We start from the raw sequence: 24182 nt of genomic DNA, 5'->3' as shown, positions 1-24182 counted from the left end.
TCCTGCTCTGGGTTCAATGGCATCTCATTAGGATGAATACCTTGAATATATAACTAGAGATCTGAAAAGCTAGGCTGAATTTAGATCACCTGTATTTCCTGTCTAAGAATCTACAGAATTCATTGTTTCTGAAAAGCCTTATCCTTCTGCATGGCTTGCTTTGGCAAATGCATGTGCAATGAGTATTGATTCCCCTCAGTTTAAATAGCAGGGGCCTTTAACCCCATAGCCAATCCCCAGCCTGTCCCTCAGTTTATGACAGATGAGCCAGAAGGCTCTGTTAGCTCATGCTTTAGCTGACAGTACTCAGTGAAGGACATTGTTGACTTAGAAGTATGGACACTGTCCTTTTGAATGATTATAATTGCAATTGGGTAGCATTGGATGTAGGATAGAGTTTTGAAGGTCCAGCAAGGAGTGCTGGTTACACAGCTTATCCAAGTACTGTATTGTCTGTTGCCATTCTGTTATGACATAGGAAAGAGAATGAGCATGAGATTCATGGTTGAAAATCAGTTCAGAACTTTACATAAAGATTAATTTAGATGTATGAAGGTTTAGAATAATTTTTTTTTAAACATTTGACTGGTGGATAGGCTAATTTAATGCTGATTTAATTCGAAGGAAATTTCAGAATCCTCTCCATACTGTATGCACATTTCGTTTTTAGGTAATTGCTGCCCTCTAGTGAGATTATAATTTTTTCCCCTCATAATGTGGTACCTATACCAAAATTATCTTCAAGATGGAAATGATTGAGCATAGTTTTTCAGAGAGTCAAAACCTGATAATGTCTACTTCAATAATTTAGTAACATTTATTTTTAGAGAAAAATAAAGGTTCGGAACACAGAGTAGTCCTAAGTAAGTTGAGGCTAAACAGCTGTGACTAGCATTTTAGCTGCTGTTGGGAAATGGAATTAAACCTCTATTTTATTTGAATTCCAAAGTATCTTATTATAGAGGCATATTTTAAGAGATACAAAGCTTGCCAAAGTACTGACAATAAGTGACTGTTGAGTGTCCTGTGCTAAATGAGACTTCTCCTCCTCAGTGCTAAGTATCATCCCCTTCCAAGGCTCAGGAAACATGTGACAGAGGAGGCAGAGAGAGTGTGAAGAGCTGGAGAATGGTATGGAGTGCTTTGGAATGCTGTCTTCCTGACATGAAGTGGCCATTGCATTCACTTCACCCCCAGTGTTACTTACTATCTGCCTGACAATATTGGATCCATCCATCAACATCCATCATGGATGGCTCTACCCTTCCTTGAGAGGGGACAAAAAGACATCCAAGTAGAACAGGGACTAGTTGGAAAGATGAAAGGGTTTAGTGGAAGGGAGGATGAGAGAAGAGTATAACAGAAGGTAATAGGAGGATATTATGATCAAAAACATTACGTCCATGTAAGGGAATTATAAAACATGTTTGAAAAAAGAAATAATGGAGCTGGGCATGGTGGCACACACCTTTAATCACAGCAGTGAGACTCTAACAAAAAAAGGAAATAATGAATATTAGCATTAGTGCAATGTATTGTAAACATTAAGTCCTCTAAAGGTAAATGTTAGTACTTTTTTTTTAAATAAAAAGGGGTTTTATTGAATTAGTTTATAGCAGTCCAACAACATAGCAGTCTGTAGGGTTAGTACTTTTATTTAAAAAAAAATTAGAACATGGCTGGAGAGATGGCTTAGCAGCTAAGTTGCTTGCCTGCAAAGCCAAAGGACCCAGGTTCAGTTCCCCAGGACCCATGTAAGCCAGATGCACAAGGGTAGTGCAGGCTTCTGGAGTTTGTGTGCAGCAGGTGAAGGCCCTGGCACACCCATTCTCTTGCTCTCTCTCCCTTCCTCCCTTTCTAGAGAGTAAATAAATAAGAAAAATTTAGAACATGGGTAGTTGGTAGAGAGCTTTCAAATTTAGCCTGTTTGAAGCCCTCAGTTCAGTCCACAGCACCCATCAAACCTGTTCATGCCTGTAATTTTAGTACTCAAGAGATGGAGGAAGAAGGGACAGAGAAGTTCAAGGTCATCTGGGCTATGTAGCGAGTTCCAGGCCAGCTCAGACTCTATGAAACCTTGTCTCAAACAATAAAAATCAGGTTAAGGAGATGGTTCAACAGTTAAAGGCACTTTCTTTCAAAGCCTGCTAGCCTGCGTCCAATTCCTAGTGCCCACATAAAGTCAGATGCACAAAGTAGAGCATGCATCTGGAGTTCTTTTGTCACAGCAAGAAGCCAGACCCATACTCTCTCTCAAATAAATGTAATAAAAATATTTTTAAAGAAACAACAAAAATCTAGAACATTCTCAGAAATCTAATATAAGCTCTGATACATGATGTTTTTTAAGGGGAGCATATTATTGGTCATTTTTTTGAGTGTGTCTTCTGTGTAATTCATACTAAACAGAGATTGAATCTCAAAAACCTCATGCATATTAGGTAAACATTGTACCACTGAGCTAACTCTCCAGCCCTTTGAGGTATCTATGCAATATTTTCTTAGTTAGAATTTTTTTCATTTTGTTGTTTTGTTGAGACAGTCTCTCAATAGCCCCAGGGTGGCCTAAAACTCACCATGTAGCCCAGGTGGGCATTTAAATTGAGACAGTCCTCCTGAGTGCTATTATAAGCCTGTGCCACTGTGCCTGACATAGACATTGCTTGAGGAACTTTAAGATAGTATCACTTTCACATATTTAATGGCAATTATAATTAGGCAAAGATTTAATTTACTTCTATAGTTACTATTTAAAAATTGATATTCATTTGAATCATAGGTTAGATATAGAAGATATTCTGAACTTAAAAATTAGTACATAAGTAAAATTTGTCTTTTCAAAATGGTTTTCTTGGCCTGGAGAGATGGCTTAGCAGTTAAAGCACTTGCCTGTGAAGCCGAAGGACTCATGTTTGACTCTCCAGGTCCCACATAAGCCAGACGCACAGTGATGCAAACACGCAAGGTTGCACAGGGGGCACGTGTGTCTGCAGTTATGTTGCAGTGGCTGAGGCCCTGGCACCGATCTTCTCTCTCACTGTCACTGTCGTTGTCTTCCATAAAAATGTTTTCTTTATTGCTTACTTAATTTTGTAGATTTTGATACTGAGTATGCTGCTGAAAACTCTGTTCTCTTACCAGTGGTATTGATGCACTCTTGGAATTAAAGCCATCCATCGAGGAAATCCTCAAAGGGAAACACTTGGTCTTGCCCTTCCAGGGGATTGACACCTTCGGAAGTCAGGTTGGCTTTGTGAAGCTGGCAGAAGGAGAGCACATCAAGCCGCTCCTGGAGATAGCAGGTAGGACTGACAGCACGCGCTCATTAAGTCTCACGGATGCTTTTCCCAGGCGTAGATGTTTGCCATGTGATTTGGGGAGCTAGTATTTTTGTTTTTTGGGGGGGTGTGTAAGTAAATGGTTAAAGGGCCTAAAAAGTTGATACTTACTGTGGGGAAAATGTTGACTCTGGGGTTTTACAACAAAGGTCATAGCCTAAAGTATCCATTGCAAGTCTGAAGAATCCTTAAGCTCATCATGACATTTTATATATAGCAGGTACTTCATAAGTATGAATGACCATCAGTACTTGCCTATTCAGAGGCTGTGACAATTGTCATCTCTGTTCTAGACAGCCAGTGGCTAAGTCAGCAACGCTTCCTTTTTTTTTTTGGTGTGGCTTGCTTCTCCCCTTTTAGCTCTTACGTGCTGAGCAGAAGACCCATTGGTGGGGGTCAGAGGAGTCACACTTAGGGAAGACACATTCAATTATAATTCACCTGGAACTGGGGAGCTGAATTTGAGTTTGACATGAATAAAACACTGGGTATTAGCTTACAAGTTATGAACAGTTTTTATTATAATTTTATGCCGTATCATGATGTCATCTGGTGGTTGGGTATGTAGATAGATATATATATAGATATAATTATATGAGAGAGAGAGAGGAAGAGAAAGACAAAGAATGGGCCTCTTGGCACTGCAAATGAACTCCAGACACATGCATCACTTTGTCGATCTGGCTTTATGTGGATGCTGGGAAACTGAACCCAGATCATTAGGTTTTGCAAGCTGTAGCCTTTAACTGCTGAGCCATCTCTGCAGCTCCCAAGATTTATTTGTTTATTTATATTTGTTTTTTGAGGTGGGGTCCTACTCTAGCCCAGACTGACGTGGTATTCATTATGTAGTCTCAGGGTGGCCTCGAACTCACAGCAGTCCTCCTACCTTTGCCTCCCAAATCCTGGGATTAAAGGTGTGTACCACCACAACCAGCTAAAATTTATTTGTTAATCTTAGTATTCAGTATTCAGATCAGCATTATTTCCTTTGAACAAATAGTGTTGTTTGTTTTCTTTCTTTTCCTTCCTTCCTTCCTTTCTTCTTTATTTCTTTTCCTGAGGTAGGGTCTCACTCTAGCCCAAGCTGACCTGGAATTCACTATGTAGTCTCAGGGTGGCCTTGAACTCATGGTGATCCCCTTACCTCTGCCTCCTGAGTGCTGGGATTAAAGGCGTGCGCCACCATGCCCAGTTTAACTTGTGTTTTTAGGTAGAATTGGTTGTCTAAAAACTTAGAATGAAGACCTACCTTATTTCAATTTAGACATAAAGCACTTCATCTGTCTTTCTAGTTTCATTTTCTTATGGTGAATATGTTCTCTTGTTACAATGTACAGTTTTTTGCAGTCATCTTAAATTTTATTTTCAGGATAGGGCAGAGCAAAATATGTGTAGGCAAACCTGCAAGCAAATAAACAATCTTTCAAAGATAAGTAGGACTTAAAAATCATTAGTTGGACAAAGAGAAGGCAGCTCTAAATTTTGATGGTAAATCATTTGGAAACTAATGCTCACAGCAAACTTAATCAATTTTTTTTTCTGACTATTCTGGAGAAAATGTTAGAGTTAAGTCTTTTCTTTTGTAATATAAATATCACTGAAACATTTCTAATTAGTCATTCATTCATTGTTCTTTTAAGTAATTCAATGGGTGTTTGCAGCATTAAGAATTCCATCCATTCTTTGCAAGTATCCTTACAAAGACATTTTCCAGTATTGATGAAAGACCCATTGTGTGCTGAGGAATGTGAAATCTCACCAGCTTGAAATGAATATGAGCCCAAAGATATTGGTTGTCATTTTAACAAAGGCCACTGCCCCTGTAATTCCTTTCTTGATTCCGGAGGCATTAGGGGCTCTTGCGTAAAAACATTTGTGTTCTAAAAGTTTCAGCAAAAGAGTACAAGAAGTGGAAAACAGAGTGACCACATTGTTGTTTGTTATGCTTGCTTTTAATTTTTATGTGTATGTTGTATAGTTGCTTTGCTTATAGTTTTTATGTGTATGTTTAAGAAATCAAAATATTTTAATAAGAAATAGGAAAGATTTTCACTTACTTATCCACTTCCTGAAGTAACTTTGTTGTTGTTTTGAGACAGGGATCTTGTTCTGCCCTGGCTGCCTTGGTACTCATTATGAAGCCCAGACTGGCCTTGAATTCCAGGCAATCCTATCTTAGTTAGCATCCCAGGTATTGGCATTACAGGTCTTTGCCACCCTGTTTGGCTGTTAATTCTTAAGCATTGACTATGCCAGGCATTGAAGTGTAGTTGGAATCTCCATTCACGTAGTGTTCATGTTCAATGCATGGAGTATTTTCCAATATTTTCATTAGATTTATCTTATTATTACTTTATTTTTATTTTGGTACTAGGGATTGAGCCTGGGGCATTGTCAATGATAAGCCTGTGTTCTATCACAGAGTTCCATTCTCAGTCCCTAGCTTTTTTTTTAATTTTTTTTTGTTCATTTTTATTAATTTATTTGAGAGCCACAGTCAGAGAGAAAAAGAGGCAGAGAGAGAGAGACAGAGAAAGACAGAGAGAGAATGGGTGCTCCAGGACCTTCATCCATAGGAAACGAACTCCAGATGTATGTACCCCCTAATGCATCTGGCTAATGTGGGTCCTGGGGAATTGAGCCTTGAACCAGGGTCCATAGGCTTTACAGGCAAGCACTTAGCCGCTAAGCCATCTCTCCAGGCCTAGCTTTGTTTTTAAAAGAAGTTCTCAGCAATAGATTACTTAAGTCCAACAGTCATGTTATCACATTCTCTCTCTGGCCTTCCCTCAACACCCTAATTCTTGTGATCTCTGTCAAAAGCACTGGTAAGTATAGTGTAGAAGACAAGCAAGGCTTATTAGATGGCTGTTGCAGTCCGGTTCGCATTGCTGGTAGAAATCACCCAACCAAGAGCAGCTTCTGGGAAAAAAAGATTTATTTTGGCTTATAGGCTCGAGGGGAAGCTCCACGACGGCAGGGAAAAACGATGGCATGAGCAGAGGGTGGACATCACCCCCTGGCCAACATAAGGTGGACTACAGCAACAGGAGGGTGTGCCAAACACTGGCATGGGAAAACTGGCTTTAATACCCATAAGCCCGCCCCCAACAATACACTCCCTCCAGGAGGCATTAATTCCCAAATATCCATCAGCTGGGAACCTAGCATTCAGAACACCTAAGTTTATGGGGGACACCTGATTCAAACCACCACATTCCGCCCCTGGCCCCCATAAACTGATATCCATTCATGATGTAAAATACAATGCTTTCAGTCTGACTTTAAAAATCCCCATAGTTTTCATCAATTCCAATGATGTTCATACATCCCCATAGTTCAAGATCTTTTAACTGAGCCATAATACCAAAAAATAACCTCAAAAAACCCATAATGGCACAGAATAAATATTCATACTGCAATAGATGGCATTGGGCATAGCAAAGAAACATTTAACCAATACAAGATTTTAAACAACCAGGGCAAACATCAAACTCTGTAGCTTCAAGTCCAGCAACTCAAACCAGTGACAAATCTTCAAGTCTGATAATTCTAACCAGCAACAAGTCTTTGGCATTTCAATTCCGCCCCTCCAGCTAGGCTACTCATAGTCCTGGAAAACTTCATTGGGGCCGGCAGCTCCTCGGCAGCCATCTCATGGTCCCGGCATCTCCACTGGGTCTCCACTGCAAGCCACGGTTCATCCTCATGGCCCCATGGGGTCTCTATGCAGGCAACCAGCAAACCCACTTCACACTGCCCATGGCCATTTCCCAAACACAAGACCGTGTTGCAAACTCAATGACCCTCTTTCCAGTATTTCTTATACTCCACAATACCAGGTAGGGTGCCAATTTGTTAATCCAGGGGGGAATAAAGCAGACTTTGAAGAACAGGACACTCTTGGAGCACTCAGGCCCGTTCAAAAGAGTCTACATTCTTCTTGTTGCCCCAGAGCAGGTCAGCTAGCTCAGTCTCAAAGGTTGTAATCTCTCAGTTGCAGCTGAATGGGCAACAGTCCACCCAAAGATTTTTCTTTCTGTGCCATATCCATCTGCTCACACCAGTTCATTTCTACGCAAAGCAACCCTGCACAACTTCTCAGGACATGGGCATAAGAGCAAGCTTCTCACACAAACTGCTAACCCAGTCCAGGCAAAGCTCTTTTTCACCCTCATAAGCCAAACCTCACAGTCCATCGTTCTTACTGCATTCAGCTCTTGTAGCTCTGACCATAATAGTCCATCACGCTGTACTTACAGCACTGCAAGGCATCGCTTAGGCCAAGGTTTCAACTCCTTCCACATTCCTCTTGAAAATCAGCTCCAAAAGGCCAAAGCCACACAGTCAGGTGTCTAGCAGCAACCCCACTACTGGTACCACTTTACTGTTGCAGTCCGGTTTGCATTGCTGGTAGAAATCACCCAACCAAGAGCAGCTTCTGGGAAAAAAAAGATTTATTTTGGCTTATAGGCTCGAGGGGAAGCTCCACGACGGCAGGGAAAAACGATGGCATGAGCAGAGGGTGGACATCACCCCCTGGCCAACATAAGGTGGACTACAGCAACAGGAGGGTGTGCCAAACACTGGCAAGGGAAAACTGGCTTTAATACCCATAAGCCCGCCCCCAACAATACACTCCCTCCAGGAGGCATTAATTCCCAAATATCCATCAGCTGGGAACCTAGCATTCAGAACACCTAAGTTTATGGGGGACACCTGATTCAAACCACCACAATGGCCAAAGAGAATCTTGGCCATCTACATGTCTAGATGTTGGGTGAGTTTCATGTTTTCTAGAAGAGGAACATTTTCCTGTATGGTGATTGGCAGTTTTATATTGATTGACTCTTACAGGAGGGGACAGTTAACATGTCTTTATTTTATTTTATTTTTAATCAGAAATCCTCCTTCTAGATAGTAATCCTATCAGATTTAGAGCTCCTGGTACCAGGTTTAGATAGTTATCAAAAGACCTTCTAGGCCATAAATAATACTCAAGTCCTATTCCTTTGACTAGTAATTATAGTCTTACAGTTCCAGTTTTAGGATTTATAAGATTACTGGTTGATTGTAAGGGAAGGGTCTAGCCCTAAGGTCCTCTGATGTTGCTTACAGTATCAATACAATAATTGAATATTTTAATTTTCTGTTGCAATTTAGAGATTATTTGTTCAGATGGCACAGTCTATTTTCAGAAGAACATGCTTAATTGATTAGGTCATTACATGTCTAAGAGCTTTGTTATAAACTATATATGTATATACATATGCCTATAGAGGATTATTCAGTATATAGATCCTACTTAATTGAAAGCAGGAGAATTTGTAAAGGAAGTAAATAGTTTGATTTATGTTAGTTTTAATGAGTTTTTAGTTTCAGATGGCTCATTTGGTAAAGTGCTTGCCAGCACCTATGTAAAAGCTGGGGGTGGCAGCATGTGTCTGTAATCCTAGCACTGGGGAGGGGGAGAAAGGAAGATTCTAGGACTTTCTGCCTAGGTAGTCTAGGTGGATTTTTGAGTTCTTAGTTCAGTGAGAGATTCTGGCTCAAAAAATAAGCTACAAACCAGTTGAGAAAGACACTAATGGCAGACCGGTGGTCTCCATATGCATGTGCACACATGTGTATGCACATTAGCATGCGCATTAACATGCATCCATCTATATATGCTCACCGTACACATATACATATGCAAAATAAAGAAGCTAGATGTAATGGGGCAGGCTTCTGGTTCTAACACTTGGGAAATTGAGGCAGGAGCATCATGAGTTTGATCGACCCTGGACAGCATAGTGAGACTCTGTTTCCAAAAGAAAAAGAAAAGGTATTGAAGAACATTTTTTTTTTTTGTTTGTGTTTGTGAGTGTGGCAAGCTTGTGTGCTTGCAAGTTTATAAGTATATATGTGTGGGTGCAAGTGCTTGCAAGTGCATATGCCCATGTGTGGGCATGCATTGGGAAAGTCCGAAGTTGATGCCTGGTCAATTGCTCTCCACCCTATTTTTTTTTTTTTTAAATATGTGGGGATGTGTTCAATGTTCTATGACATTTCTTTTTTTTTTTAATATTTTTTGTTCATTATTTATTTATTTATTTGAGAGCGACAGACACACAGAGAAAGACAGATAGAGGGAGAGAGAGAGAATGGGCACGCCAAGGCTTCCAGCCTCTGCAAACGAACTCCAGACGCGTGCGCCCCCTTGTGCATCTGGCTAACGTGGGACCTGGGGAACCGAGCCTCTAACCGGGGTCCTTAGGCTTCACAGGCAAGCGCTTAACCGCTAAGCCATCTCTCCAGCCCTCCACCCTATTTTTTGAGACAGTGTCTTAAACTGAACCTAGAGATCACCAATTAAGACCACCAGGACTCACATGAGAATGCTGGGTGTGGTGGTGTGCATATAATCTTTGTAATGGGGAGAGATAGGCTGATCCCTAGGGATTGCTGGCTGTCTAATCTAGCGGACTCTGAAAGCTGTAGGTTCAGTGTGAGAACATGTCTCAAAAAACTAAAGTGTTCTGTATTTAAAAAAAATAAATAAAGTGGGACTGGAGAGAAGGCTTAGCGGTTAAGGTGTGTATCTGTGAAGCCTCAGAACCCAGGCTTGATTCCTTAATACCAATGTAAAGCCAGACGCACAAAGTGGCACATGCCTGTGGATTTTGCAGCAGCTGATGCCCCTAGCATGCCTATCCTCTCTCAAATAAATAAATAAATAAAATTAAAATTATCAGCAACTACCAGAGGAATAGTATTTTAAAAAATAAGGTAGAGAGTCACTGAGAACACCTGACATAGATCTCTGGCCTCTACATGCTCCCTGTATATACCCATGTGTACACACATGTTTGCACATGTACACATGAGTGCACATCAAGCATACGAAGGATATTTCTCTTTTCCTATCCCTTTCCCCACACTACCAATACTTGAATCATATTTATATGTTACTAAAAGTTACTACCACCAGGAATGGTTATTTCTTGCTGGTGGGCTGAAGAGACCCAGCTCATCTCTTCATCCTGCATACCTGTGCATTTGTGGGGGTAGCCCCTTGAGGGAACAGGTAAGCTACATGGCACAGGACCCTCTGTGTCTCTTCTTCCTGCTGTGGTCTTGTTTTCCAGAATAAAGCAGAGCCTTCTCCTTGCCAAGCGCTGCCTACAGCACTCAGGGTTGCAAGGACAGACAACAGGATTACATGCTCATATGGCACTTGTTCACATTTCACAATGATGAAATTGCTCTGAAGGCTTTCTGCATAGAAATGGATATGTAATTTTTTTATTCATTTTTTTTAGCTAATGCAGTTTTGTTAAGATGGTTATTAGATAGATTGCTAAAAAATTTTAGCCTGCTGGAATTATAACAGTACTTGTGAAATGAGAAAAGTACCCTTGGTTAGCATGATAAAAGATTCCAAGTATATTTGTGCCATAAAAGGAAAAATGAAAGGTTCTTAGGATGTTCATTTGAGCATAATGCTTTCCCTTATCTTGCCTATTATTTTTCTGCAGAGATGCAGAGAATCAACCCCTGTGTTTTGCTCCTTGTGAGGAATCTGTTCAGTGTCTGGCATTTCTGGGCTTGTTGAGGCTGCTGTATTACTGTGTAAAGGTTTGGACTTCTGATCATCATAGGCTGCTGGTGTCCAGGCCTGCCCACCCTTCACCCCATGGCCTAAGTTAGGCTATCTTCAGAAATGTCAGAACAACTGGACTCCAATACAGTTAAAAATACTCCTTTTTACTTTCTTGCCTTCAGTGAAAGCTATCTTTTATCTGAGATGATAGCTTTCATTGAGGTGGTGGGGAGAGGCAGTGCATGTGACCAAATCCCTCATATCAGAGTGCTTTTTGGAGGTGGTGGGGGTTGGGAATTTAAACCCAGGGCCTCCTACAAATCTGACAGGCAGTTTACCTCTGAACTGTACCCTCTCTTCTTCTTACTTGTAGAGATGTTAATTTGGCCTTTTGGGGTCCTTTTAGTTTCAAATTTTATGATGGATTTTTTTTTAATCTCTACAAAAAATGGCATTGTAGATTGATTTAAATAATATGGAAATTTTAACAGTATTCCATTTAGAGTTGGTCCCTGACTTATTTTATGTTTTCCCACTATCACAGAAGTGGTATATATCCAGTAGGAGGAGGACATTGTATGTTCAGTTTTGCTGTTTCCCTATGCTAGCGATGTATTGTGTATGCTGTGCACTGGTCAGTGCTGCAGATCAACCATGTGATTACAAGAATAAACAACTAAGCTCTGAGTGTTCTGTGTTGCTAAGCCATGATGTTTGGAACTTAACATGATTTAATGCATTTTCAAATCACAGTGATTTTATTGGTAAGCTACTCAATTGCAAATAGAGGAACATTTATTTGTATTTGTGTCATCTTTAGTTTCACTTAGATACAGTTATGGTTTTCAGTTTGTAAATTTTTCATCTCCTTTATTTATTCAATAGTATTTTAGTTCTTATACTAGAGTGTGATTGCTTTCTTAATAGCCGTCTCAAATTGCATCATAAATCTTTTTTTTTAAGATTTCTATTTATTTATTTATTTGAGAGTGACAGAAAGAGAAAGAGGCAGATAGAGAGTGAGAGAGAGAATGGGTGCACCAGGGTACCCAGCCACGGCCAACGAACTCCAGACACATGCGCCCACTTGTGCATCTGGCTAATGTGGGTCCTGGGGAATCCAGCCTCGAACCAGGATCCTTAGGCTTCACAGGCAAGCGCTTAACCGCTACACCATCTCTCCAGCCCCATAAATCTTTTATCAGGAGTCATTTTAAGTGATACAACACTGGCTTTTTGTCAAAGCATACATGACCATTCCTCCTCTAATTTCCCTGGACCCTAGGTAGAGAACTATTCAAGAAGATTGTTATGTTTTATTGCACTTCTTACTAAAAATCTTTTTCAGCTCAGGTGATAGTATTTGAGGGAATCTTTCATCTTTGTGTCCACAGAGCCTACTACTTAAAAGAATCAATACAGGGCTGGAGAGATGGCTTAGCAGTTAAATGCTTGCCTGTGAAGCATAAGAACCCGGTTCGAGGCTCGAATCCCCAGGACCCACTTTAGCCAGATGCACAAGGGGGGACATGTGTCTGGAGTTTATTTGCAGTGGCTGGAAGCCCTGGTGTGCCCATTCTGTCTCTCTCTCTCTCTCTGCCTCTTTCTCTGTCTGTTGCTCTCAAATAAATAAATAAACAAAATTTTTTAAAAAAGAATCAATAAGTACATTGCAGGAGGTACATCAATGTAAGAATATGTGATGTAAATGTAAAAGTCTAATTGAAAGAACTTTTTAAAAATTTTATTTATTTTTTTGAAAGAACTTTTAACCTTAGATATGCTTTTTTTTTTTCCTTTCATTTACATTTGTGCCTAATTCTGCATGTGAAATAAATTCAGTCAAGGTGTTCTAGAATCCTGTCAGGATGTCAGACCAGACTTTTCTTTGGCATTTGCTGTCTCCTAGTATAAGAGGAAGACTGAGATAATTTACTGTAGTTTTTACTGTCAGGGTTGGATATATCTGAGAACACAGAAGTTGAATAATAGGAGAATTGGGCCCGTGTTCGAATGTATAATTGGGTGCCCTTTCTGCTTGCCTGTAGGGGAATGAATCATTTCTTACTTGAAGGTACAATTTTAAAGACTTCCTTTTAAGAACGAACTGTTAAAATTCTGTTTGACAGTTTTTCACAGTAATCAATTAGAAATATCTATTATGAATGAAGAGTATAAAGATTTTAAATTGAAGTTGGTCACAACTTGTGTCAGCCTTTATTTTGAAACATGTAGTTCAAATTTTTTGTTAAGATTATCTAAGTGGATACAAGTTGAAACAATATGTAGAAACAGGTATCCTTACAGTAGGAATAATGAAAAGGGTTTCGATTGAATTTCTTTGAAATTTTAGATGATGCAAAAGTGATTTTAGAGCCCAGCATGATGGTGCATGCCTTTAATCTCATCAGGAGACAGAGGTAGGAGGATCACTGTGAGTTGGAGGCCACTTAGTGAAAACCAGGTCAGCCTGAGCTAGAGTGAAACCCTACCTAGAAAGAACCCCCCCCAAAAAAGTGATTTTAAAATTTCAGTAAGAATTTTTATACTATTAGTCACATAATTTTACTGTAATATACAACTATACTAGAAAGTATATTCTAGTTGAAAACCCCGGAAGGAAATTGCTTGCTTCTGTTTAGTATTTTTTTTTTTTTTTTTTTTTCGAGGTAGGGTCTCACTCTGGCTCAGGCTGACCTGGAATTCACTATGTAGTCTCAGGGTGGCCTCGAACTCTCAGCGATCCTCCTACCTCTGCCTCCCAAGTGCTGGGATTAAAGGCATGCACCACCATGCCCGACTCTGTTTAGTATCTTTTAAAAGCACAAATCAATTCTTTTAAAACTAAATTCTAACATGCTATTTTCTTATATCCACGTAGTAAAATAGGAAATACTCTATATAATCTTAAAAACCTAATAGTACCACTTAATTCACCTTAAAACATATTGTTGTAGTCAACTCTGCATTGCTGGGGTGAACATCAGAGCAGGCACAGTGTATGGGAGTAAGGGGTTTATGTCAAGCTTACCGATCCAGGGGAAGTCCCGGCCGTGGTGGAAGAAGCTGCTTCCATACACCCAGCAGAGAGAAACAACCAAAATAGCCCATAAGAACCCAAAGCCACAAGTACAAACCCAGCAGCAGGAGCTCAGCTGGCTGTGCATACCTTTGGGCTAGGGATCAGGATCTACTTCCAAACCACCTTAAGGCTGGACCCAAGGATCTGCCCCCAATGATACCTCCTCCAGCCCAGCAGCTAGAGACCAAGTTACAAGCTGTAATAAAACACTGGAGTCTATGGAGGACATACATTCAAACTACCACACATGACTTTTAGTTTATATAATATTTATAATTATTGGTTCTGGGTCTGAATATTCAACAGCATTGACCGAAGAAGATAACCTATTTATAAAAATGGATAAATACATTTATTTTAAGTCCTGCCAAAATTGGGGAAAGAAAGTCTTAACTTGTCTCTACCTTGCCCACAGCAGTTACAACTTACCTAAAGGGAATAGAGGGATGACTTGGGGATTCAGGCAGTTATCGACAGCTTAGTAAAAAGATGAAACAAAGCAGGAAACATGCATATGTAGATTTGCTGTTTTCCCTGGTTACTCCCCAGAACTGGGAGGAAAGTGTTCTGAGAGAAAAGCCAGAGATCTTGGCATAGGCATTTTCACTTTCTGCGTGGAGGGGAATACGTAGACCCCCTCTATAACTCCTCCTCTTTCTTTTGGCCTCTTCATAGCCTTGAGGGAATTGGAAAACTGTGTCATCTGGTTATCTGTCTATTATTGGCTTGATTTCAGGATTCTGATATGGGAATTTTGGGGTGCCTTGAGAGCATGTGGAGCCTTATCTTCGCTTTTGTATGGGGAATAACTCAGGACCTAAAGCCACCAGAAAACTTAATGGATGCACACAGCTCTCACTGAGTCAGTGTCCTCTGGATTCTTGTCTTATGAATTTAAAAATTTAACTGCAGACCAGTTGGTAAAGTTCAGAAAGATTTGATTAGATTATAGATAGAATTTAAGAGAAGGAAGGAAGGAAGGAAAGGATACCAGATGGAAGTTCCAGAAAATAGGGAAGCCCATCCTGAAACCTTTGAAAGTGTCTTTTTTTTTTTTTTTTTTCCTCGAGGTAGGGACTCACTCTAACCAAGGCTGACCGGGAATTCACTTGTAGTGCCAGCCTGGTCTCGAACTCACAGCAATCCTCCTACCTCTGCCTCCTGAGTTCTGGGATTAAAGATGTGCACCAACATGGCCAGCCTGACAGTGTCTTTTATGTCAGTTCTCTGAATGGGTGGTGGGTCTCGTTAGTCCTGTCCTGAAATCATGTGTTTGGGGTCAAGCTTTTAGGAAAAGGGTAGTCTTCCCAGAAATCTTAATTCCCCAGGGAGGGTACAAGCTTAATCCTCTAGGAATCTTTCCCAGATGGCATAACTTTTCAGCAACGAAAGAAGAGAAAGGGAGAGGAAGGTCTTCTTTGCAGGCTAAATGGTACTTTCTGTATTTATTCAAGGAGAAAGCTACTTACTTTGGGGTCCTGTTACCTTAAAGTGCCTCATCAATTTCTATCTCTTCTTCTCCACTTCCCCCTCTGAAGAAGTAACCCTAACTGCCATTAGGGTATTAGAGAGCAATAGCAGATCTGGCTTCTTTGAGTTGAGTGGGTTCTTTGTGTGTAGGAAGTAGGCAACTTCTCCAGTGAGTCTATCTAAGGGAGCCCCAGTGTACATTGGCGCAGTGCAGGAAGACAGTGCTGGATAAGAAGGTTGGAAGAAAGAGTGAAATAAGAGTAAAGAGGAAGTTGACACTAAGTAAACTGGGTCTCTCTGGAGTTCTCATTCTTGTAGACTTTCAGGACTTGCCATGGTATGGACTGGAGCGAGGAAGCCTTTTTTAATAATAGGTAGTTAAGGACTGGTCCACAGAAACATTGATGTCACCTTACCTGCCTCGGCAGGACTAGAACCTATTTCTGATCCAGTCTCATCCATGATGTCTTTGAATACCACTCATTAGCAGAGCTGCCCGCCACTTTCTCAGTTTAGTCCACTTGTGGGCTGGCCCTTCCTGAGCCAGCCTCATGAGTTCACCATCCAATCAAGTCTGTCCCTTACTCACCTGATTCTGATGACAGGCTCATCCTAATTGGACATTTGACCCATATAAATGAGCCTAATGCATGTGAGACCATCTCTGGCCCTTTGGGTAAGCTCTTACCTCTTTCCCTCTATGGGGAAGATCTCCTCAGTCTCCCCATTGGGAAGGGGAGAATTTCTTTCCGCCTTGGTGTTTTCCTGTCTACTCTCCACATGTGCCTCGTTTTGGGTGCTTTCTTCCCTTGCTACATGGATGGCCTCTCTTTAACCTCTGAGCCCCTCACTTGCTCTCTTAGTCCTTCCCTTTGGCTCTGTCCCACTGTAGAAGGAGGATTTTTTTTGGCTTGGGCTCTCCATGCATGTGTGAGCTTCTTCCTGGAGAAGTGAGGGGATTTTCCCTGTCTCTCCTCCCCTCACTGGCTAGGAAGGGAGAGAACTTCTTTCAGCTCTGGTTTCCCTGCTAGCCTTCCCACTGGATCCTAACTCTCCCTAAAATAAACCTCTTAATTCATATTGAATCTTTTTCTGAGTCTGCATTTTCAATGCTTTGATAACTTGGGCAAGGACCCAAAAGTTGGCATCCATGGGCCTGGGGTCTCCTGTATCTTCATGGATGTCTAATCTTTCCCTGGACTTCAAAAATCTCATGTCATATGGATGGGGATGAGAGAATCCGGGTAGATGGAGTTAGGTTGTCACAGGGCCATCCAAGTATGGGCTGCCCATGAAGAGGGGAAGGTTAACACAGCAGTTGAGCACACGTGGTCTAACACAGATTATATTTCCAAAGTGAGAGGCATAGTTCTCTCTCCAGGAAGATCCAGAAATCCATTTTTGAAGCTATTTATCAAATGGCACAGTGGTGTCTGTCATGGGATAAACCTGTTTTTATAAATCTTGTAAAGCAGGAAAGCCATTAGCAGAATTCATATATCATCATCTGACTTTTGTAATTAAGAAGGGGAATTATCTGGGCTATGTTGCTGAAAGATTTTAAGGCACATTTTTTATTTTTACTATATTTTTCTACTGAATGCTTAAGAATAAGTATGCAGGCAAAATTTAAATATATATTTAAAGTCAGTTGTAACGCTTTAAAGGAGACTTTTAGGGACCTAGGAGGAGCTCTGTGACTCTCTCATCAGCTGTGCCATCTGCTGGGATAAGTCAGAGTCATGCTGACCATGTGGCTTCCCTTGGAAGCATCAAGGATCTTCCTCTATTCTAACTCTCCTTCTGCCACCCCTGGGCATCCATAATAATTCTGATCAATGGCTTATAAGAGCTGGAGGAGCCTCTAGAAGACTCTTGAGCCTCTTGATCTAGTGTGTCTGGGGGGGGGGGGAGAGCAGGACCAAAATATTGGATGTCCTTTTAGCCCAATGTCTTCATTAGCTTTGTCTGCTACATCTAGTATGTTGAACACCCTGATGAAAAATGTGAATAGAGAGGATGTCTGTACCTTCTGCCTTTAATAAAATAGATCAAGTTAAAGATGATGTAAAACCTTAACATTAGGGCTGGATAGATGGCTTAGCAGTTAAGGTGCTCACCTGTGAAGCTCAAGGACCCAGGCTCCATTCCCCAGGACCCATGTAAGCCAGATGCACAAGGCGGCACATGCATCTAGAATTTGTTTGCAGCAGCTAGAGGCCTTGATGTGCCCATTTTCTCTATCTGCCTGTTTCTTTCTCTCTGTTAAATAAAAAAAATAAAAAAGATATTAAAAAATAAAACCTTAACATTATTTTGGAACATCTTTATGTTGTCTGGTTATGTGATAAGCCATCTCTAAAAAATAGAAAATATATATTTAACAATTGGAAGTATAATCAAACATGTTAACAGACCTGTAGGCAATTTTTCCCAACAAATTTAAAACACCTAGAAGTGGTTTTTGTTAAGAAAACAATTAAAGCAGAATAAAGCCCTGGCGTCTCTGCTGTCGGGCTGCTTGCTGCTCAGTCCCAGGCAAGGGCAGCTTCTTTTCCTCTTGTCTGGAGCCACCTCGGGGTTCGTGTGCAGGTTTCTGTGAAGAGGTCCACTGTCCTCTCTTTCGAAGCACGGAGGACTGGTTTTTCTGACTGCCGTCACGAGTGCATCACCATCGGTTAATTGATGTCAACCTGAGCAGAATGAGGGGGAGTAGCACAAACACATCTGTCAGCCTGTCGAAAGTAATTGAATCCAAGTTACATTCATGTCATTATGTAATAAATTAAGATTACCTGTTCAGGGCTGGAGAGATTGCTCACTGGTTAAGGTGCTTGCTTGCAAAAGCCCTAACAACCTGGGGTTGACTCCCTAGTACCCATATAAAGCCAGATGCACAAAGTGGTGCATGCATCTGGAGTTTATTTGCAGTGGCTAGAGGCCCTGGTGTACTCATTCTCTCTTTTTTTTCTCTCTCTCCTTGCAAATAAATAAAATATTAAAAAATATTATCTGTTCACATGATGTTAATTTGTGAACTTCTGGCTTGCTCTAAGTCTTGAGCATATCCGTGTATCATTTTAAGAGGCTTGAACTCATTCTATAACAAAGGTATTCTAGCAAGACATACTGGAGCTCCACTGACCTGACCGAAAACTGCCTTTTAAGTAACCAAAGGCAAGAAAGAAAATACATAGAGTCAAAATTCTTTTTTAACAACTATTTTATTTATTTATTTAATAGAGAGAGAAAGAAATACACCAGGGTTTCTTATCACTGCAAATGAACTCCAAATGCACATATCACTTTATGCTTCTGGCCTTACATGGAAGGCTGAGGAGTTGAACCCAGCATGTCAGGATCTGCAAGCAACCTTTACCTACTGAGTCATCTACCAAGCACCAAAGCCAGAACTCTTCGTATGATATTTGTTCTCCTTTCCTTTGTCACTGAGCCAGGTGGCCACCCCTACCTCAAAAGGTCTGCAGGACAAATGGCTTAAACCTGTTTGAGGTCTGAGATCAGTGGGGAGCCAACCCTTCTCAGAATATAGCTTACATCATTTTATTTATTTATTTATTTGTTTATTTGAGGCAAGCCCAACAGGCTGCCTTTTTTTTATGCTGGGGGGGGGGGAGTGGCATGCCAGGGCCTCCAGCCACTGCAGTCGGGCTCCAGACTCGAGCACTACCTCGTGTGCTTGCTTCACCTTGTGCGTGTGGCTTATGTGGGGCTTGGAGAGTTAACATGAGTCCTTCGGCTTTTCAGGCAAGCACCTTAACCATGACACCATCTCTCCAGCCCCTTATTATCATTTTACATAGTATATGATGATGAGTGTCATTTATGGTATAGTGAAGAAGAAAGAGTCAGAATCTCAATATGTTGACTATGACTTAAAGTCTCAATAGCCTTGTGCAATACATTAATCTCATTAGAAAAGCAAGTCCTTGTGGGCCTCAGGAGTCTCCCCCAGCCAGAGGTCAATGTGTTGCCATGGCAGCCAAGACTGCTGAGGTGGCATAGCAGTTTTTGTGTCTTGGAGCAAAAAGACCTGCCCATAAGGCACTTTCTAGATCGTACTTAGATGTAGTCTAGGGTTTATGCTGAAGATGTAGGACTCCCCATCTATAAAACCAAAGACAGTATGCTGTATTTTCTCACAAACCTCTTCTCTCTCATGAGCACCCCTGCAGAAATGTTCTCTCTATGTGAACAGCTAAAAAGAGAGAGATTGAGACTTGTTTGGGTTAGTTGCTACATGCCAATGGAGTCTGGCATAAAATTGCATCTTGAGCCCCCTCACTAGAGACCATGTGAGGGAGAAGAGTTTGTGGATTTAGTGCACCCTAACCATGTGACTCCATACTGCCCGTGATCTGCATGACTGTACTGGACCTGTGCCTGCTCTCTTTAAATTTGTTATGCTGCTTTTGGGAGCTAATATATGAGACAGAGTTTCTGGGTGGCTTGAGAGTGTCAGGCTTATCTTAGCTCTCGGGTAGAAGGTGCTGCAGGAGCTTAAAGCCTGGGAAACTCCACAGTCGTGAAAAACTCTCCTAGTCACTGGCCTCCAGATTCTTGTCTTAGCAATTCAAAACCCTGAAGTCCACAGACCAGAGGCTAAAGTTCAGAAAGATTTTCTTAGGTTATAGATAAAATGTAAGAGAAGGTGGACGCAAGGAAAGCATAGCTCTTGCTCAAGGAAGCAAGAGGGGTTTCAAAAATTGGGAAAGCCCACCCCTAGACTTTGAGAGCACTGTGGGGGCTCCCCTAGTCAGTCCCATCCCAGTGTCAGTTATCTGGTTTTATCAGGTTTTCTGGGACAGCATAATTTTCCCAGTAATCTCAGATCTCCAGGAAGTGTACAGCGCTCATCATCTAGAAATCTCCTTGGTGTTACTTTCCAGGAAAGAAGGAAGAGAGAGAGAGAATGAGGGGGGGTGCGGAGGAGGAGGAGGTGGAGGTTCTTTTTTTGCAGGTCCAATGATACTTCCTGCATTTAGTTAAGGAGAAAGCTATTCACTTTGGAGTCCTATTATCCTAAACGGCTTAGCCAAGGCTAGAGGGATTGCTAAGCGGTTAAGGCATTTGCCTGCAAAGCCAGAGAACCTAGGTTTGATTCCCTAGGGCTCACGTTAGCCAGATGCACAAGGGGGTGCATTCATCTGGAGTTCATTTGCCATGGCTGGAGGCTCTGGTGCACCCATTCTCTCTCCCTCTCTCTCATTATTCAAATAAAAACAAAGTGCTTAGCCAGTGTCTAGCTCCCATTCTTCAGTTCCATCATGGGCTATCTGAAGTGTAGAAGTAAAAGCAGAGCCAGGGATAGAATACAAGTGTCAGGCACGGCTTCTTTCCTTCCTTCCCTCCCTCGTTTTCTGCCCCTGATGGTAGAGAAGAAAGTTTAGGTTGGTGAAGGCTAGAGGCCAAACAAAGTGAATTCTTCCTCTCCATTGTCCACTGAATGAAACAGCAGAAAACTGCACACAGACAAGCCCGATAGTGACCCGTGCTCCATTAAGAAGTGCCCACAGACACAGGAAAACCCACTGCTTGTTCTCCCTGTGTATCTGCATGCCCATGGTGAGGAAGGAGAGAGAATGATGCCATTCCCTGTGCCTGGTACCCCCATGGTTTTTTGCTCTGTTCACCTTGGTGCACGACACTTTGCTACTTCCTTGTGCCCAAGAGCAGCAAGAAGGCAGTGAATGACCTCATCCAGCCCCGTTGCTGCTTGCCTTGGTGGGGTGTGGTGGGCACCTGAAACCTCATGTGCCAAGAGGGACAGAAGTTGTTTGTGTATGGGAACAAGGGAGGACCCAGCTTCCAAAATCAAGCAAGGTGTATGTCTTCGGAAATGCTACAGGGTGCCTCAACACCCACACACTTTGTCTTCCCAGTTCCCATGCAAATACTGTGGCCACCTGTGAGCTACCTTCTTCAACCAAAATACGGTAAGTTGCAGGGAAGGGGTTTCCAAAATTACCTGAGACTTCAAAATGTTAAGATATATGTAAGTAAACAAAGTAATTCTCCTGTATAAATTTCCCTTGCTAGCCCCCAACCTCAATGTCCCCATCATACTTCTAATAAAATCTAGCACGTAGAATTATGTCTTTAGTAAATTCATGTGTTCTTTTCTTATGTAGGCACTTCCATTTTGAAACTGCAGTTCTCTGAATTATACTCACTCTGTTGTAGTATTTGCCCATGGACCAGTCATCGTGAAATCCTTTATTTCTTAGGAAGGATAATATGGTGTTTTGGTTTCGTTCCCTCATACATCTGTTTCACTCTAAGTGTCTTGGCAGACAAACTGAAATCGTACACCAGGTAAAAAATAGTGAGGCAGGATGGCGATGTTCTGGCTTTTGTTTGCAGCCAAGTATTTCTGGTTACAATTATGTACATCATTAGTAGTCTTCAGACTCCAACAAGACTCATGGCTGAAACTAAAGCACACTTTTGGTTCCAGTAGTATATACTGGAAGCATCTTTCATTTTTAAGGGCTTTAGTTTCAGAATTGTTAAGTGAAACATGACCAGAGTAGAAGTTAGGTCAATTCAACTCCAGTCCCTTCTCCACACTAATGAGGGAGACTTGGAGCATTGCCTTTTCATGTTTCAGTTAAATCTTTCAAAGTGTCATATCCTTTTGGATAAAGACAACATGTAAAGGTTTCCTAGCAGTCCTTGAAAAGTATGAGTTTTTCATGTGTATTTGTGGATTAGTATGCTTGTGTACTTGTAGTTACATCAAGTTCCTAATGTTGAGTCAGTTTCCAGGTTGGTGTGTGGAGCTTTAATTCATTTCTTTTGCTAGCTGCATGATAGTCCATAGTATGACTATGTGGTCATTTATCAGCTGTCTCATTCATTCCAATTATGAGTGACAGAGAGAAAGAGGCAGATAGAGAATGAGCATGCCAGGGCTTCCAGCCACTGCAAACAAACTCCAGATGCATGCAACACCTTGTGCATCTAGCTTCCATGGATCCCGGGGAGTTGAACCTGTGTCCTTTGGCTTTGTAGGCACGTGCCTTAACCAGAAAGCCATCTCTGCATCTCTGAACCATTTCTTTAGTGATGAAGGTTATTTCTGGTTTGTGCTAATTTGGGATAATGCTATAACAGATATTTTCTATGTAGAACTTTATGTTCTCATACTGTTCTTAGTACTTTTTTCTTCAATCATAGCTGCTAGTTCAAGGATCTGTGTAATTTGACTTTTCAGAGTGATTGCCCAGATTACTTTTTCTTATTGCAACAGCCACCATCTTTTGCATATTTTCTCACACTCTCTTAACCTCTTTTTCGGGGTCCAGTTAAATATTAGGCAACGTGAGGTTGCATCATTGCTCACTGATGTTCTGGTCTTTTTCTTTTAAAACCATTCTTTTACTTTGCAAACAGACATGAGTTTTATTGTGACATTTTCAAACATATGTATCATTATACTTTATTCTTTGTAGCCCCCACTGCCTCTCCTATCCCCTCTGTTCTTCCCTTGAGGGAACCCTCCGTTCCCTCAAACATCCTTCTTTCATGCATATACATTCCATTACTCTCTCTTGTTCTTCCTCCCTTCTCATTGTTTATTTTTACTTTCATATCACATATAAGTTGAACTTAAACCCACATTCTATATGTGAGAGGAAACATGGTATTGTAGTCTTTCTGAGTCTGTATGATTTTACTTAGTATAATAATGTCCAGTTCTGTTTATTTTCTTGAAAATGTCATAATTTCATTCTTTACAGCTGCACATTCCCTTGTGTATATGAATAAACTTTATCCACTCATCTACTGTTGATGGACTTTGGTCATGTTTCCAGGCTAGTTCTCTCTCCAGTGTGTGAATGGTGCGGCAGTAAATAAGGGTGGGCAAGCATCTTTGTGGTGTGCGGACACATAGCCTTCATATATGTGCCCAGAAGTGATGTAGCTACGTCACATGGTGGTTCTATTTTTACTATTTTGAGAAACCTCTTTTTTTCTGTCTACTTCCTTTTCCCTTTCTGTTTTATTTTGGGAGGCTCCTAATTGCTGTGTCTTCATGCTTAATAATTTTTGGCTCAGCTGTTTCCAGTATGCTTTTATAGTGTACATGTCTCCACTTGATGTCTGCAATGTTAGAACACAGTTATAATAATGATTTTGATGACCTTCCTGCTAATCCCTTTTTAAAATATTTTACTTATTTATTTGAGAGTGAGAGAAAAAGAGGCAGATAGAGTTACTAGCCACTGCAGAAAACTAGCTCCAGAAATATGAGCCACCTTGTGCATCTAGCTTTTATGAGAGTACAGGGAAATCCCACCTGGGTCTTAAGCTCTGCAGGCAAGTGCCTTAACTGCTGAGCCATTTCTTCAGCCTCCTTTCCACTAATTCTAACATTGCTGTCAACCTTGGGTCAGCTTATCTTTATTTTTTACATAGGGTCTCCTGATGTTGCCCAGGCTGACTTTGAACTCCTAAAAATGCTCCTGCTTTAGCCTCCCAAGTGTTGGGACTACTTGCATGAGCCATCACACCCATATCCCAGATTATTTCTGATCAATTTATCTCCTCATTGGTCCTCCTACCCTTTTTGTTTGCACACCTGGTAATTTTCATTTGATGCTTGGTATTGCGGCCTTTACCTTGTGGGATACTATATAGTTTTCTATTCCTTAAACCTTCAGTTTTGCTCTAGGACACA

General features: G+C 41.2%; 1 protein-coding gene across 6 annotated transcripts in view; it reads left to right on the top strand.

Annotated features, from left to right (window-relative positions):
• Akap7 (A-kinase anchoring protein 7) overlaps positions 1–24182 on the top strand; it is a 141161-nt gene that overhangs the window by 37433 nt on the left and 79546 nt on the right. For all 6 annotated transcript variants that reach the window (XM_045159667.1, XM_045159665.1, XM_045159662.1 and 3 more), the window contains exon 5: positions 3142–3302. In XM_045159667.1, the coding sequence (XP_045015602.1) occupies positions 3142–3302 (161 nt within the window). The remainder of the gene's footprint in view (positions 1–3141; positions 3303–24182) is intronic.

The sequence above is a fragment of the Jaculus jaculus genome, chromosome 9, assembly GCF_020740685.1.
Source record: "Jaculus jaculus isolate mJacJac1 chromosome 9, mJacJac1.mat.Y.cur, whole genome shotgun sequence".
In the NCBI taxonomy this organism is placed as follows: Eukaryota; Metazoa; Chordata; class Mammalia; order Rodentia; family Dipodidae; genus Jaculus; species Jaculus jaculus.
This window is presented reverse-complemented; position numbering and strand designations above follow the sequence as displayed.